At 41.4% G+C, this 16357-nt stretch overlaps 1 protein-coding gene across 1 annotated transcript in view; it reads right to left on the bottom strand.

The window, feature by feature from the left end:
- The window catches only part of mmp24 (matrix metallopeptidase 24), a 72205-nt gene that overhangs the window by 25930 nt on the left and 29918 nt on the right, over window positions 1–16357 (bottom strand). The window contains exons 2-5 of the mRNA XM_023393258.2: window positions 15896–16044; window positions 14081–14197; window positions 5153–5252; window positions 4510–4714 (exon numbers count right to left, since the gene is read on the bottom strand). Of these exons, the coding sequence (XP_023249026.1) occupies window positions 4510–4714; window positions 5153–5252; window positions 14081–14197; window positions 15896–16044 (571 nt within the window). The remainder of the gene's footprint in view (window positions 1–4509; window positions 4715–5152; window positions 5253–14080; window positions 14198–15895; window positions 16045–16357) is intronic.

Here is a 16357-nt window from a genome sequence, read left to right on the forward strand (position 1 = left end):
CTGGATAAAAGCAGGGTTATGCTACTTGTGTGCAAAAATCGATTTTGGTTTAATATTGATTTATTCATCCGTCTGTTTCTTTTACTCTTTAACTTTCCTGCTTTTTCTCCTAATTTATGTCAAAAACACACTCAGACTCACACTCTGCTGTGTTTCATCCTCCTCTGCCTCCTTCTTTATCTCTCCTCCTCTCACCACAGCCCTCCACCTCCTCCTCCATCCCCTCCACCAGCCTCTATCTCTTTCTTCAGAGTCGCAGGGAAAGATAAAGATGATTTTACAGCACAAGACGTACACTTCATGTGCGATGGTTTGAGGGAATTCCCAGTGGGCTCTCTCTATGCATCTGCCTCTCCCCTTGTGGTCGGTCTGTAGTTTGCTGCGACGCCCCGCAGCGCCGATAACGGCTTCGCCTGTCATGTTTGCCCCCTGCAGACGTCTTCCCGCCTGTGATAAAAGCTGATGTTTGATATATGCGGCGATGAAACCTGTCTCTCAAGTAATCCCAGTCCGACGTGTGCACAGAGTCCGCTTTGTTCGGCTCGGGCTTCTCTCCCGCTGCAAAATGTACATTTCTGGCAGAGATGAGTTTGCGTGCCAGGGATCATTTTGTACAAGCAGCATCTGAAATTAACTTTTTGGATCACCTGCCAAGTAACGCACAACAAATTACCTGCCAAGAATATTTTCTTTCTCTCTCTCTCTCTGTCCCGCGATAACCATTAATAAAGAATTACGTTCGACATACCCGACTTTTCAAACCTATTCCTGTCCAGAAACACGTCCTGTGTGAAATATTCGTTCAATTAGAAGATGAGAGCAGATTTATTTAACACTTGCTTCATCACTTATGCAGGAGAACACGCCTGTAAATCATGAAAATGAAAGGAGGAATGTTTGCATTGTGTACAGGGACAAAGTCTGACTCGTGCTCGTGTCAAAGTGAGGAACTGAAATGTCAGTTGCTTAAAATGTTACCAGGCAGTGTGGAGGGGAAATCTGTACCAATTTATCCACTGAGGACTAATTCTTCTGGCATTTTGTGTTTTGTGACTGTTTCAGACGGGTGATATTTCATTCTTCACACTCTCTGTGTGTCTGTCGCTGTCCCTCCGGAAGATCATGAGTTTTCTTCTTAAGTAAGACACTTAAGGTTTAATCTTAGAGTTACTTAAGGTTGCTGTGCAGAAAATCTTCATTTTCAGAGTCAGGGGGAACCTTTACTTTTTTACCTTACTTTGGTTGCTAAGGTCTTTTGTGTCCTTAATTATAAAACTAAGATAAGGAGAAAACCTTAAATACTTAAGTGAACATTTTAAGGAAATCTTAAGGAGAAGACTTATGGGTGTTTTGTGCAACTGTTTTAATTTTAAGGAAACCTTAACTCAGACTTTAAGGATAAAACTTTAAAGTCTCACAATCAAGACTTGGATTTATTTAATTATAATGTTGCTTTTTACAAATATAATATTTATTTTCTGTACATTATCTATTATCCTACAGTTATTATTGCATTCCTGTTATCACACATAACACCACTCTTAAGTAAAGTTTATAGAGGAAACTGCATAATTTTATATTGTATACTGTATGAAAGAATACTGATGCTACAGTAATGTGCAGGTTTATATGTCTAGATTCTTCTCCGTCATCAATACCATAAGGAGGCGATCGATCCTGCTTTTTTATATGAAGAGAGATCATTTAAATCAATGAAATTTAATATCTCTGCCATTGATATTTGTCTCTGTAATTTAATCTAATTGAATTCTTTTTCTGTACTCAGGTCTCACTTGTAAATGAGATCTTGATCTCAATGTGACTTCCTGATTAAATAAAGTATAAATACATTTTTAAAAAGATTACTGGTACGACGGCTCTTTGGATGTTCAGTCCTGTGCTTTGGTTCAGACTCAAATATTTCCACACTAATGAGTGTGAAGTTTTTTGTGGACATTTATTGAGCTTTTCACGTTGTCCAGAACAGAGGACAGATTGTTTTCATTCAGGAGTTTGAGTGTCTCGCATCTTTGACGTGGACACTTGTGCCTTTCAGTTCCCTCCTCCAGGTGTTCGGAGGTTAATAACAGAAACTGTCTCTCACCAGCGGCAGACAGAAAAAAAACAGGTTTTAAACCAAGGTGAAAATGAGGCCTGTTTGTCCTAGCGACGTCCTTCTGAAGCTGATACCATGAATTAGTTTCCGAAGCGTCTGAGAACTTTGCCGTCTCACTATCTTGTCTCTAATCATTCAATTACTCCGTGTGTATGTGTGTGTGTGTGTGTGTGTGTGTGTGTGTGTGTGTGTGTCTGTGTTTGAAGGGATTTTAGAGATAAAAAGAACCTGGGTGACCGCACACACACACACACACACACACACACACACACACACACACTGACGGTACTGATAGATGACTTACTCCTCAGTTCATGAGTATATGTATATATTGACAAATCAGCAGTTTAGCAACGAAGAAACGTCAAGAAAAAATTATGTATGTGTGCAGAAAACTTTACACTACATTAAACTAAAACTGCCGTATTACATCCCAAGAAACTCGACATATTTCCTGGGACAGTTCACACTGGAAGAAGACTCACATGCTTGCTATAATGTGGTTCGGCAAATTTAGAGCTTCTCTGTCAAAGCTAATTCTCTTTTCTGCTAATCTCTCAAACCAGATTCCTCTCCCGCTCTATCACCCCCTCTCTCTGAGTCTCTCTCTCTCTCTCTCTCTATCAACACGTTAGTTATTCAAGCAGAGGGAATCTGGCATAAGTCATTTGTCAAACTGAGATAGAAGACGGAGGGGAAAAAAACTACAAAGTGAAGCGTTTTTCATCCAGCGTCTAAACGGTCTGGTGCTCAAAGATAGAGGAGCGGCGACTCGGGACACTTTCCTACAAAGCATTTCATTTACAAATGCTTTGTTTTAAAACTGAAAAAAAATAAATAATCATTTAATCAGTTGGTATTTCATTCAACTGTCACTGGCAATGCTAACACCAGCTGTAATATTTCTACATTAACCAGATTCACTCAAGGTCGTAGTCAAAATCAAAACATAACTAATAGGCTAATAGCAATAATGATATTGCTACATAGCCAACGTTAGCATTAGCAGCTGTTTACTTACCAACAAACACTGTGAGTTCATCATCAAACATCAAGCATCAAACATATTGTTTTGCTTCTATTTCTATCACTTCTTTTCTTCTACTAAAGTTAGCATGCTAACCAGCTAGCCCCAGCCCGGTCGAACTGTCTCCTCACTTTCCGATACCGAGTCACTGCAGCGCGCAGTTGTCCCTGAAGACGTAGCGCTGCTCAGAGGAAGTATTATAAGCTTTTGTAGTGTAAACACAACAAGGGCTGAAGCTCTTGTCAAGACTGGTAAACAGCTTTTAATGCTGATGTTAGCTAGTGCTAGCAAAACTTACAAATGAACAACTCCTGAGAGCACCGAATCATAACATGCATTATGTAAAGGCATTTTACTTTGTGACAGTGGAGAGGAAAAACTTCCTTTTAACAGTAAGAAACCTCCAACAGAGCCAGACTCGACTAATTGGGTTGAGACAATGCCAGAAAGAGGAGGGAGAGAGAGAGAGAGAGAGAGAGAGAGAGAGACCAGGAACAGCTGTATGTGTTGTTGTACATAAGCGAAGCCTATTAGCATCCTCAAAAAACAAGTGTGCCTCTAGTTGTAACCTGTCTTCACTTAACCCGAAAGCACCAACGATGAAACATAAATTTCAGTAGACGAAACAGTTTTAAAGCCCCATTCAGAAATAATGTTAAAAAGGAAGACAGTTGCAAATTATTTAAAATGTCTCTTTCTGAATGATCAGCTGATGTGTTTAGCCATGTGATCAGTGCACCACTTTGCTCCAGACTGATATATCTCAACAACTACTGGATGGATAGCCATGAAATGCAGACATTCGTGGTCCTCAGAGGAGGAATCATACCAACTCTGGTGATCCCCTGACCTTTCCTCCATCCATCCGCCGTCATAAAGTAGCCTACACATATATATCTCAACAGCTTAATGCCATGACGTTTGGTAAACACATTAGCATTTAGACTGCTATCTGCAACAGTGACAAATACCTGAAGCTCAATACATATAAAATAAGTTGGGCTGTATAAAATGATGAACGCTCGAATCACATGGAAAACATGTGATTTACTTTTTCTTCATTTTCTTGTATGAAATGTCTAAAGTTAGCGAAATATATCGCAGGTAGTAACAGCAGTTTTATGTATTAAGACTCAGAAACACATTTTTAAAACGCAATATTTCTCTGCGACGGACAAGCCAGTCACTGAAGTGGGTAATTACAGGTGTAATTATTATGGGAACGTGGGTTTAAAAATCCTAAAAATGCCCCTGGGGAAGGATTAAAATCAGTCACCGACGCAGGTAATATTGAAACCCCCCCCCCAGATAAACAAATCCAAATTAGAGTACACAGAAAAACGTAGGAACTTTTTAGACGTCTTACCGTCATGGTTGGCGTTGCCCAGCGTCCAGGGCTCGTCAGAGTCAAAGTGTGTGTCACCGCCGATGCCAGCGCCGGGGAAATAGGCGTGGGCTAGGAAACCCCCCTCTCCGTCGAACGGAGAGCTGTCACCATGGAAACCAGAGGCGAAGAAGATCATGATGTCTGCCTCCTTTCGCTCGGTCTTGATCTCTGAGTACGGCACCTCCTGAACACGAGAGTGGAGAGAAAATACCGACACAAATTCAGAATCAGTCACAAAATACTGTAAATTATATTGTATATTTTAGTTGGGACTCTATCAAAAGTGAATTGAAGTGACTCTAGTGTCCCAGATAACAAAACGAAACTTCGGCCCAACATTTGTCCGGGTCCTCGGCCCAAGTCTGGCCCATAACCTCCCACATCTGGGCAGATTCTGTCTGTTATCCTCTGGTATTGGCTGACAGCCACAAGATTTTCTGTGTGTGTGCCAGAATTGGTCCAGATGTTGAATTAGCATTTGAAAATCCTGCCGTATATGGGATTCGGTCCAAAGAGCCAGGCATATACTAGGCAAGAAGAAAAATATGCATGTGGGCCAAGTATGGGCCGCACTTATTTTGCTATCTGGGGTGCAACAACTCAGGCAAATGTTTTCTCTGACCTGGAAGGAGAGCGGAGTGACCGTCTGCCACACATTGAAGGCTTGTCGGATCGCTCTCTGGGTGTCCTTCTCCCCCACTTTAGGGGTGAAGTTAGATATGCTGCAGGTAAAAGGAAAAACAAGATTTAGTTATGTTAAAAACAAAACTAGAGTGAGCCAACGCCAGTTATTGGTGTTTACTTGTTGACGGCTGTGGATACAGTTAATTTACTGACCATGAAACAGTAAACAGATGGTGCTGAGGTTTACGTTAGCAGTGGCTGGCAAGTAAAGGTAACAAAGGTTAGGTGTGGATTGTATTACATGTACGTTAAACAACGCACCCCCACCAACTCGGTACCTCGTGTTTTTTAAATGCAGAATAATAGTCCTGTTATTTTAGTGCTGAGCTTAATTATCCTCCTGCTGTGGCGCCTTTTACCACCTTTCAAGGAGATTTTGTGAATCACTGAAAATGTACTTTCCAAATAATAAAAACAAATGAAGGTAAAAATAAATAGTTTTTACACTGGTTTTTATACAGATGAAATAAAGGAGTTGTAATGTATTTTAAGGAGCTTTAAAAGTTGCTGGTGAGAAGGTTTTATCTACCTTTAGACAGAGCCAAGCTAGCTGTTTCCCCCTGTTTCCAGTCTTTATGCTAAGCTAAGTTAGCCATCTGCTGACCCTGAGACATGGGTGTGTTATTCATCTTCTTGTGAATAATCATGTTGTACTTTTCCTTTAAAGCAACACAATTCAACTGAATTTTAATTAGTCTACTAACTCACACTTGTACTCTTTAGGAGTATTGCTGGGTACTGAGTATTTGCAGGTACTTTAGGTTTGGTATTCAGAAACTGTAGCAGCAGCATCACAGCTAAGCCGTCCTCCCTGCGCGGGGTGTGATGCAGCTTTCAGCTATAAGAGACGAATGAGGCAGAAAGGTCATTACAGAGTAATTGCAGGAGGCGAGACGCGGCACCCATATCTATTTTGCTGCGAGAGAGGGGACGGTATATCATTACATGTTCTCTCACTCGCCTCACTGTGAGGAAACACATGCGTGTAGCGTCTTAGAGTGTTAGAGGACAGATGGGAGTGATTGGCAGGAGCAGAGAGGTGGTGGTGGTGATGGGGTAGAAAAGAGAAGCTAGGACAAGAGAGCAAGATGGCTAAGCGGGTGGCGAGGGTTCATTTCACACAATCTGTCTCTCAACAGGGGGCAAATACTTTTTTCCCATCCAGAAAAATCTATTATGGAAATAAATACCAGCACATTACACAACTGCCTTAATCCAACATTGATACATGAGCGCAAAACAGCGGATAAATAAATCCAACTGGCAAAGAAATAGAAATGTTTTTCTGCACTTTCTGTAGTTGACGGGTTGTTGGGCGCCGTGTCACGCTGGGAATGGAGATACACTTGTTGGGGTTTATGATGGAGTGAATGTACAACATGATTTGAATGATGCAGATTGAGTCCGACTGAGATGAAAAAGTAGCTTCTCTCAGTGTTCACAGCAGCCGATCTTCAATGATCCCAACTGGCTCTGATATCTTTATAAAAGCCATAATAATCTGTTTTTTGTTTTTTTTTTCCTCTTAAAATATTTGTTTCTGACTTTATTAAAACCCAATTTGTAGAAAACAACAACTCCTCCAACCTGAACATCCACATCAAACCCTCCGACTCGACCCAATACGAGCGTCTCCTGAAATGCCGGCCCTATAGCGGCAGGTGTACCGGACCACCGTTGCCTTGGTTACGTCAACAAACAGTCATGGCTTGGTTAGGTTCAGCAAAAGATCGTGGTTTGCGTTTAAATAAGTACTTCCTTAAGATTCGACGATCTTTGTTGTCATGGTTACAATAATAACAACAAGGTTAACACCGGTGTCTTGTGTTTTGTTGACGCATCCATCCACCACGACTCCACCTGACTTTGTCACCGTACGTTTCCCCTTCGCTCCATTCATAATTACTACGACCACTAGGTGTCGCCTAGCAACAAAACGTAACTACGGGTCACAATAAGCTGCTGCACAGACGTGCCTGTGGTCTCGTTTCTTTACGAGACAGTCTCGTAGAAAAGTGCTGATGTGGTAGCGCCTTCACTTTGACACACGCTGAACGTGCACACGTGATGAAGGTGACAAAACATGGAAATAACAATGAAGTATTTCTATTTCACCAAATAAGGGAATATTTAATGTTTAAATAATAATAAGCTATGCAGGAAGACATCTGTATTCCTTCATTGTTTGTGACTCACAGGGACATTGTTGTGTCCTACAGAGTGAGAGGTCCAACTTCCTGTTCAACCTCCTTTAAAACTCCAAGAAGACTTATTTGAGATTTGGGGGCATTAGTTCTGTATAGAAAGTACAATTAACAGCGATCACAGATACAGACCAAATGAAGATTCATGGCATTCACCATATTTTCCAGCCTATAAAAAAGGAGTAATGAGCCATTTTTTCTTTTTTTTTTTTGCAGTGGGCTCGTTTATTAGCAATTCTCACACGTTTATGAAAGGTCATCAAGCTGATCAAACAATGTCAAGCATCTTTTCTGAACTAGTAACAGCAACATTAGGATTAAAAAGAAACACAACTCAATTCACTTCTCTGTATTAATGTGTAGATTTGTGTTTGATGTTTGCTCTGAATGGCCGTGTGAAGAAATTCAGAGCGATTGCAGATATAAAACATGACTTGAAATTTAAAGAGGTTGTTGTTGTTGTTGAGTCAGAGGGAATTACTTTAAGGACTGCCAGTGTGTTTGGCCGGAGTCTGTGCTGTCTCAGCTAATCTTGAAGAGCCACACTGACTTTTGAAGTTGAGCACATTTAAGCCTTTTTATTTAACTTTTCTGACGTGTTGTTTGCTGCAACATCGTGCAGTGAATGGCTGACACAAACCACAATAATAAATAAATAAAAAATAAAAGAATGAATCAAAGATTGTTTGTTTTGACAGCAGATTTTTATTGTCTTTCCATATTTGGAAATGAGGAAAGTGCCTTTTTTTTTTTTTTTAGCAATTGGTGGATGATCGATCATATATTACGGACTGAATTTGAATTTGGGAGTGTTATCACAAATTTGATTAGGTACCCTGTCTGTCGAAGCATATAATCTCCGTTTGCTGACAGTGGACGCAAGTAAGTTTGAGAACCCCAGAGTTTAGATTTATGCTGCTCTTCATAACTCTCTGCACGCAAATCCCTTCATAAAGTTTATTTATAAATCCAACTTTCAACCCCAAAGCCCAGCGATTAATGTGTGTGAGTGTGTGTGTGTGTGTGTGTGTGTGTGTGTGTGTGTGCCAAGCAGACGGCTAGGTAGCAGTTGTCTGATTTGAGTAAATGGCGTGGAACGTTATGGCACTGAAGCTGGCCAAATGACCTGTGGCCAAAACACACAGATGGTATTCTGTCTCACACACACACACACACACACACACACACACACACACACACACACACACACACACACACACACACACTGTCTAGCACTTCAGTTGGATATCAGCAGACACACACACACCTGACATATTTAAATAACAGATTATTCCGCAGAGAGTTAAAAGGCATCAAACGAAGGTAAAGGGCAAGAATGAGTGAAAATCAATGTGTCTGACCAGAAGTAGATGATCAATCTAAACTTTATCAAAACTTTTTCCTTTATCAAAACATTCAGATTCTATGGATGGCTTGTAATGTAGATTCAGAACTAAGACCGGAAAAACGGACGGTAGGAAAACAAGACGTGTACAGGCTGTACTTAGCCACACAATAATAACAATGCTAACATGCTAATGTCAACCAGGTGCAATGTTCAGCATGGTCACCATGTTAGTTTAGCGTGTTAGCATGCTAACATTTACTAATGACCACTAGACACAAAGAACAGCTGAGGCTGATGGGAATGTCATTAGTTCTGGAGGTATTTGGTCATGAACCAAAAACTGGACAAATTAAAACTTTGACCTGGTGATGGCAAAAAGTTAATGGATCAAAGTTATGACACTTTATCCTCAGGAGATTAATAATGAATGTAGCTACATTTCACTGCAATCCAGCCAATAGTTGTTGAGATATTTCACTTAAAAGCTAAAATGTCAACCTCAATGTGGATCTACAGGAAAAGTCAGTAGGATTCATCCTCTGGGGACCATAAATGTCATATCACAATATGAGTTATAAACCAAAGCAGTGGACATATTGAAACTTTAACCTGATGACGGTATTAGATGAAAACATTGAAAACAATTCATCCTCAGGGGAACATGAATGTCTGAACCAAATTTCCTGGCAGTCCAGTCTGAACCAAAGTGGAAGACCAACAGACCAACACTGCGATGCTGCTAGCATGGCTAAAATTAGATTAAATGAACCTCTTATTCTTTCGACATTCCCGTATTTACATCTGGTCAACACATGCACTCGTGATCCTCAGAGGATCCTCCAGTCAGTCAGTCAAAACTGAAGATGCAAAAGTTTTCTCTCTGTTTCTGCTTATCATCGTCTTTCAGCTCAGTTTCAGTCAAAGGTGCTTTGTTGGCAAGAAAGTTAAGAGCGATGTTGCCGAAGCGTCAACATAAAAGTTAAACACCTTTCTTGTCTCAGCTTTTTCTTCTTCTTTTTCTAATTCTTCACTTGATATGTTCCTCTCTCTCTCTCCTCCTTTCTCAACTGTTCTTTAAAAATTCACCTCCCTGTCCTGAGGCATCAATGGAAATTTTTTATTTAGAGACGCACGGTTGCATAATCTTGCAGCTACAGCATCGAGCAGTGGGTGATAATTTCCATTTGCCAGCAGCCCTAAAATTCCTCTAAATGTGTCTCTTTGCTTTGCCGTCGGTGTCATGTCGATGCTTTGCTCCAGCTGCTCCGAAGAAGCTGAACAGAGCAGAGAGGAAAATCATCCTGACTTAGCTCATCAATATCCTTAGACCTCTTCAGTATCTGCATGATGTGGGCATTCTGAAAAACAACAGCAATTTACTGCATTTCTCATTGTTTCTATGTAGTTTTCTGGGATTAAAGTTCCATATTTTCTTCTTCTTCTGTGTTTTATTTGAAGCGTTGATCCGTAAAAAGATGTATCTGTGGTTTTAAGAACCAAAAACCATCTCAGTGTAGTTTTACATCTCCTCTCTCAGGCTTCTCTCTGGAGCTCTGGTAACAACAGGTCTGTGAGCCAATCAGAAGAGAGGAGGCTCTGAGGCTTTCCTCTGATTGGCTAACTGTTTTCTGGGTGGTTGAATAAAAAATATAGCAGATTTCAGATAAAACACTTGGAGAAACCAAATCCTGCAAGGTTGGATGGTGGGTCCAGGTGGGCGGGGCTCAGGGCTTGGATATCTACCTTTACACTATATGGGACCTTGAAATACGTCGCTACGGTGTGTTGCTATCACCCTCTAGCTTGTTGATTGCAGTGAAATGCTGTTCAGACATTCATTGTCTCCAGAGGATGAAGCCTCCTAACTTGTCCACTGATTTAATTTATATCATTTCGAGGGATCGCAGTTGAATTTCGTACAGAGATTCATGGTCCCCAGAGGATGCAGGACAGGCAGAGTATCGCGGGTTTATCAGAGCTATAATCTTCGCCTAACACCCGTCGAAAAGAGCTTAACTATTGATTAATCTGCTGATTTTTTTCTTTGATTAATTAAGAATAGTTCTGTCTGAGAAGTGAAGCTGCAGCTGTACTGGTGGATCGGCATCAACTCTTTCATACGTGCTTCACAATCACTGGCTCATTTACGGCGTGTGTGTCCAATCATATTCCTGCAGGTGAAGCATCGACATTGTAATCCGACACTTATTATTTACTATTTAAGATTTAATGCTCATGTTTGCTTATTAAGGGAGATCGTCTCTCTCAGCATGATCCATGTCGCTGCGTGGACTCTGTCTGTAGACTGGGAGTGAATAGATTAACTGTTTAGTCCATAAAGTGTCAGAACATTGTGAAAAATACCCAAAAGTGATGCCTTTAAATTGCTTGATTTTACCAGCTAAGAGCTAACAACCCACTAACAACAGCTTGAAGCAGAAAATCATCAAATTTCAGAAGCTAAAAGCAAATTCCTGACACCTTCAGTTTGATGATTCATCGATTGTTGTTGGTGATTCATTTTATGTTCATCAACAACTTGAGTAATCAGCTATTAAATCTAAGACTGGACCAGACAGTCAAAACGCAGGTTTAAAATCAAAACAATCAACTAAAATCCATCATGTCTATATGTGTCTTTTTTATATCACCCTGTTACTTTCACATCGTGTCTTTTTTTCTTACAGTAAATCACTTTGAATCACTTTGTTGTTGAAAGCAGCTTTACGAATAAGCTTCAAGAGACTAAACAGCTGCAGAAATATCGATCACTGCGGGTTTAAGATCCGTCCTTCTCTCTCTGCAACTTTTCTTGGGTATAAAAGTGTAAACCTATTTAATGCAGTGGAACAAAACCTTTGCCTGTGAACATAAGTCTGAATAGTGAATAATATAATCCAGGCTGCATTAAGCCTCCTCCAAAACATTAGCCATCGCAAATTAGTTACATGCGAGTGTATTTCATAGGAGAAAGGGGGCCGGCTCTGGAGATGCTTTGGCGCCTGAGAAGAAAAACAATTAAGTTAAAAAGGATTCTAACGATAATGCGGCTGGAGCGGCGGCTGCAGAGCTGAAGACAACACGGAGCTGCTCTGCAGGAATGTGACAGCTGATAGCAGGTGAAACATGAGGAGGGCTGTGGAGACTCAGATACAGTAAAGAGTAACCAGATAGGACTCTGATCTCACACTTTGGGTTTTATGTAACGCCATAGAGTGGGTAGCTGTAATGCAGGAGAGCTGGGATGCATTCAGTGTCTCGTGGGAGTGGCGTAATTTACATTAGACCTATAAAGCCCTGAGTAGGATGGTTTGGAGGGAAAGGAGGAGAGAAGGGATGAAAGGAGGAGTGAGAGAAAGAGAGGAGGGTGAGAAGAGACTAAAATTCTCACATAAAAGCAGCAAAATAACAAGTTGTTAATGATTAATTGTAGCGTGTAATAAAGAAAACAACTGGAAAACTTGGAGGAAATAGGTTCAAACAGTGAGAAAAAGACGAGAAAGACAGAAAAGGAGAGGGAAGACAAGAAATAGAGAAAGATTATAAGTGGGTTAAAGGAAGGAGAGAGACTTTATAGACAGAGAGATTAAAATAAAAGAGGGAGATGGTTGTCAGAGATCCGATCCCACGATAAGAGGAATAGTTCCACAATTTCGAAAACAAACTTTTTTTCACTTTTCTAGCCGAGAGTTAAATCTGCGCTGTATATATGAAGCTACAACCAGCAGCTAGTTAGCTTAGCTTAGCACAAAGAGGGGAAACGGGGGAAACAAGAGAGCGGACTGTGCAAAACTGTGGCTCATTGTGCAAAAATGTTGCATATGGAGGGAAATTTCTCGATATTCGATATTATCAAATATCAGCCCAAGCCTACTAATTAACATATTTGATCTCAACATTTAGGAAACAGGGTTTTCTGGGGGTCACAAATAGCTCTTATCCACTATGATTACATACATTTGCTCTAGGTTCTGCCTTGATTTCCACTGTTTTACAAACCAGAACTTCTTAAAATTTTCTGTCACTGTTGTGCACTTTTTGGTCGGCGAGTTCACAAAAGACAGTATCATTAAATCAATAAAACAGCCCCACGCACACGCAGCAGGAGTAGAGTTAAGTGAGAGCGCACCAGACCACCTCACACATGCTGCTAACCAGCTTCCCAGAGGCAGCTGCATCCTTCAGCACAGCCCCAGAGGACGCACCAGCAGCTGCCAGCCCCGCTCTCGCTTTGCTCCGGCTTGTGCAGATCGGACTGCAGGATGCAGCACAAACACTTCTAAAGCTTTTCTGTCTTCAAAACAATCAAACAAACAAAACAAAACGAAACAGAAATAGCGATGCAACGTCTGATCGGACTGCTCTGCAACTTTGTGGAAATGTTACGTGATTTAAAAAAAATACAGACAAAACCTGAATGTTACTGGAAATCTAATTAAACTGTGGAGACAATCTGCTGCAGACAAATGAGGAACAAGGCAACAAAACACAAGGTTTGATGTTCTGAATCGCTTCCTTGCAGAGTTGATCTAAACACACGTCCTGGGTTCCTAAGTGCGGTGTTTGCCGTGTGTGCAAAGGAACCGAAGCATTTCTTTCTCCCCCAGAGAAAACCTGAAATTTAGGTTCAGGAACTGAAGTAGTTGAGCGTTGCTGTTTGAACCTGCAGCCCGTTCATCAACACCGGCTCACAGCTAGAAACAGAGGACGGGAATACAAAGAAACTGCCCGAACACTTACTCAGTATTGTTCCTATTTTATCCACGCCACTAAAGCTTATTTTGAATTTGAATTTGGGAGCGGGGAAGAGAGAGAGAGGGAGAGAGACTTAGAGAAAAGGCAGGCAGGAGAGGATTTGCTGGGCAGAAGCCACACCGGGAGCTGGGATGTGTTCAGTGTCTCGTGGGACGGCTCTAATCTGCATCAGACCCATATTACACGGCCGAGCTGCTGGTTTGGATCGTCACGTCGCAAGGCGGAGGGTTCGACTGCGTGTAGACAGTAGGAGACGATAAAATAAAAGGTGGAAAGAGAGGAGGGATGGAGGAAAAAGACAAAGAGACGAGTGGGTGAAATGTAATGCAGCGATACGAGATGCATTCAGGGTCCTGTGGGACGGAGCTAATTTACATTAGGCCTGGCCAAGTTCAGGCTGGGAGAGAGCGAGAGCGAGTAGGAAGGAGACAAACAATCGGGGAGGGCGGGGAGGAGGACGGAGAGAGAAAATGTATGAAAAGAAAGGGAAGGAGGGGGTGAAATAAAAAGTAATAAATAGAGATAAAGAAAGAAAGAACATAGATAGCAAGCGGCGTACCTGTAGGAGATCTTTTTATCTCTCCACTTCTGTCCCGTCAGGGCGTAGCGTTTATTCCTTTGCCGGCGGCTGGTGTGAGGATGATCTGGGACGCCACAGCGAGGTCTCCTCATCCACCTGAACACAACAGTCACATTCAAAGACCCAGCACTTTCAGCCAATCTGCAAAAAAAAAAACTGACGGGTAAAAAAACCCGCTGACTCAAGAAAACACATGCAAGTATTTCTTAGAAAAACCAAGCGCATCGTTGTGTTTGAGTATTTTCAGTCCGTAGAGACAATAACCTCTGAAGCCATTAACATAAAAAGACAGTTTTGCTATAAGCTTTAGTTACTGCTGCTTCATCTGGTAAGATTTGCATTCCCTCAGTGCAGTTTACAGCGGGGGCAGATTCACCAGGGAAAATTCTCAGCAACGGTCTGAACAATGGATCTTTGATTTCACGCTGACGTGAACAAAAGCAGCTTCTCACAGAGATGAGTCCTAAAACCTGGAAATGAGTTAGCGTTTAAACACGTCCGGTTCCCTCGTCCAAAAGTCTCTGGGTTTGTTTTTGGTTTGTTGACTGAAATAAGGTCTGTGGTAATCACAAGCTCAAGACATAAAAATATATCAGTAAACCTCAGTCCTGATTTCTTTGAGCTTTTACATCTCTTAAAAAAAAGGCCAGTTGCTAACAAGTTGGCTAACGGAGACTGCAGAGGTTGTCGGGGGCGTTGAACGTTGTCACGCCATCCCATTGGCTTTTTGACGAGGGAAACACGGTGGCGCTTACAAAAATACATCATCCATGTGGCCACTCTATTTCTGTGGATTTCTGTAACAACTTTTTGCTAGCGGAATTAATTAGCTTTGGCTAACTAGCATAAGGTCATGCTAACGCTAAAACCCTCTGCGTTTTCTGAAAACATATTTTTAAAAGAAAATGTTTCCAGCTGATTCAGTTAAAAATCAAAACTCTATAACTGTAAAAGATTCTTTAATATGCACTTGATTGCTACATACATGCTATCATGCTAATATAAGACTGGCGCTAAAGCTAACAGGTGCAAGACAACATCATCTTCCAACCAGCTAATGATCCATAGAAGACACAAAATAAAGGAGCAGCATTGTTAGTCTGTTATAGGAAGTAAAGTTTGGTTAAATGAGCCATTTAAGTTTTTAATTTGGACAGCGGAATAAAGAAAGTGCCACATGGTTTCAGTCATTTGTTTACACTTTATCATGTCAGTACGAAGTTTAAGAAGTTTTCAAAACCGAGGGAAACAGACAGAAGATGAGAAAGCAACAGAAACAGAGATGATGGTTTTACAGCTTTAGTTAAAAATCCTTGTTCAGCTCCTGAGGTTCATCCAGGAAGCTGCGGCACACTGAGGCTAAATATGTCAGACCAATTACAGTCGTTTTATAGTCGATCATTATTCATCTGCATGGCCTTTATTCATAACTGTGGTCTCAAAAGGTTTCAGAACAGCCATGAAATAATGCTCCTGGATCGGGAGGCAGAATGAATCGCCCACACAAACTTGGATTTGTCTGTACAAACCAGCGTGTGCTGTGTATTGAAAGCAGGAGCGTCACATTTAAATTCAAAGCTCGCATTGATCAATATTTTTGGATGGATCAAACGACTGTGGGTTGTTTGTACTGACAAACCCGCGGATATTATTACCTGACTCCACAGTTCTCGTCAGGTCGACGTTCATTTGATAAATAAATAGGCGACTATATTTTAAGTTCACCTTATCAATGATGATATATTCGATATGTGTGTTACCCAGATGCACAGCCGCCCCCGTCCCTCGACTCACTCTATAGTCGTCTCGTCCAGTATTCCCGTCACAGGAATGCCGTAGAAGCGCTGCATGGCGGCCACGGCGGACTGCATGGCTTTCTCCTGCCGCAGGTCTGACGTGCGGACGTCGTGAGGCAGCAGGTAGCCGTAGTTCTTCAGCCACGTCTGAGAGGGAGGGAAAACAACAAGAGTGGAGGTCAGTTAATTTAAAAAATAATCCATGATAACCCTTTAAAATGTTTCCTTTACCTGCAAATCCAAGTTTAACCGGTGAAAACAGTCGTCGCAGTTCGAGGGAATGAGTTCGACTAAAGAAACCAAGACCATGAAGAAGCATCTCGTTAAATATTAAAGACGAAGGCATGTTTGTGCACATTACTGTGATGGTACAGACGCCATTTTCCAGTAATGACTAAAAGCTCACTCTCCATGAGAAGAGACGACTGAATGATTAGATCACTAATCATCGGGGGAGTGG

This window comes from Seriola lalandi, unplaced genomic scaffold (assembly GCF_002814215.2).
Source record: "Seriola lalandi dorsalis isolate HSWRI2012SDOR001 ecotype SW California unplaced genomic scaffold, Sedor1 jcf7180002054932, whole genome shotgun sequence".
NCBI classification, from domain to species: domain Eukaryota; kingdom Metazoa; phylum Chordata; class Actinopteri; order Carangiformes; family Carangidae; genus Seriola; species Seriola lalandi.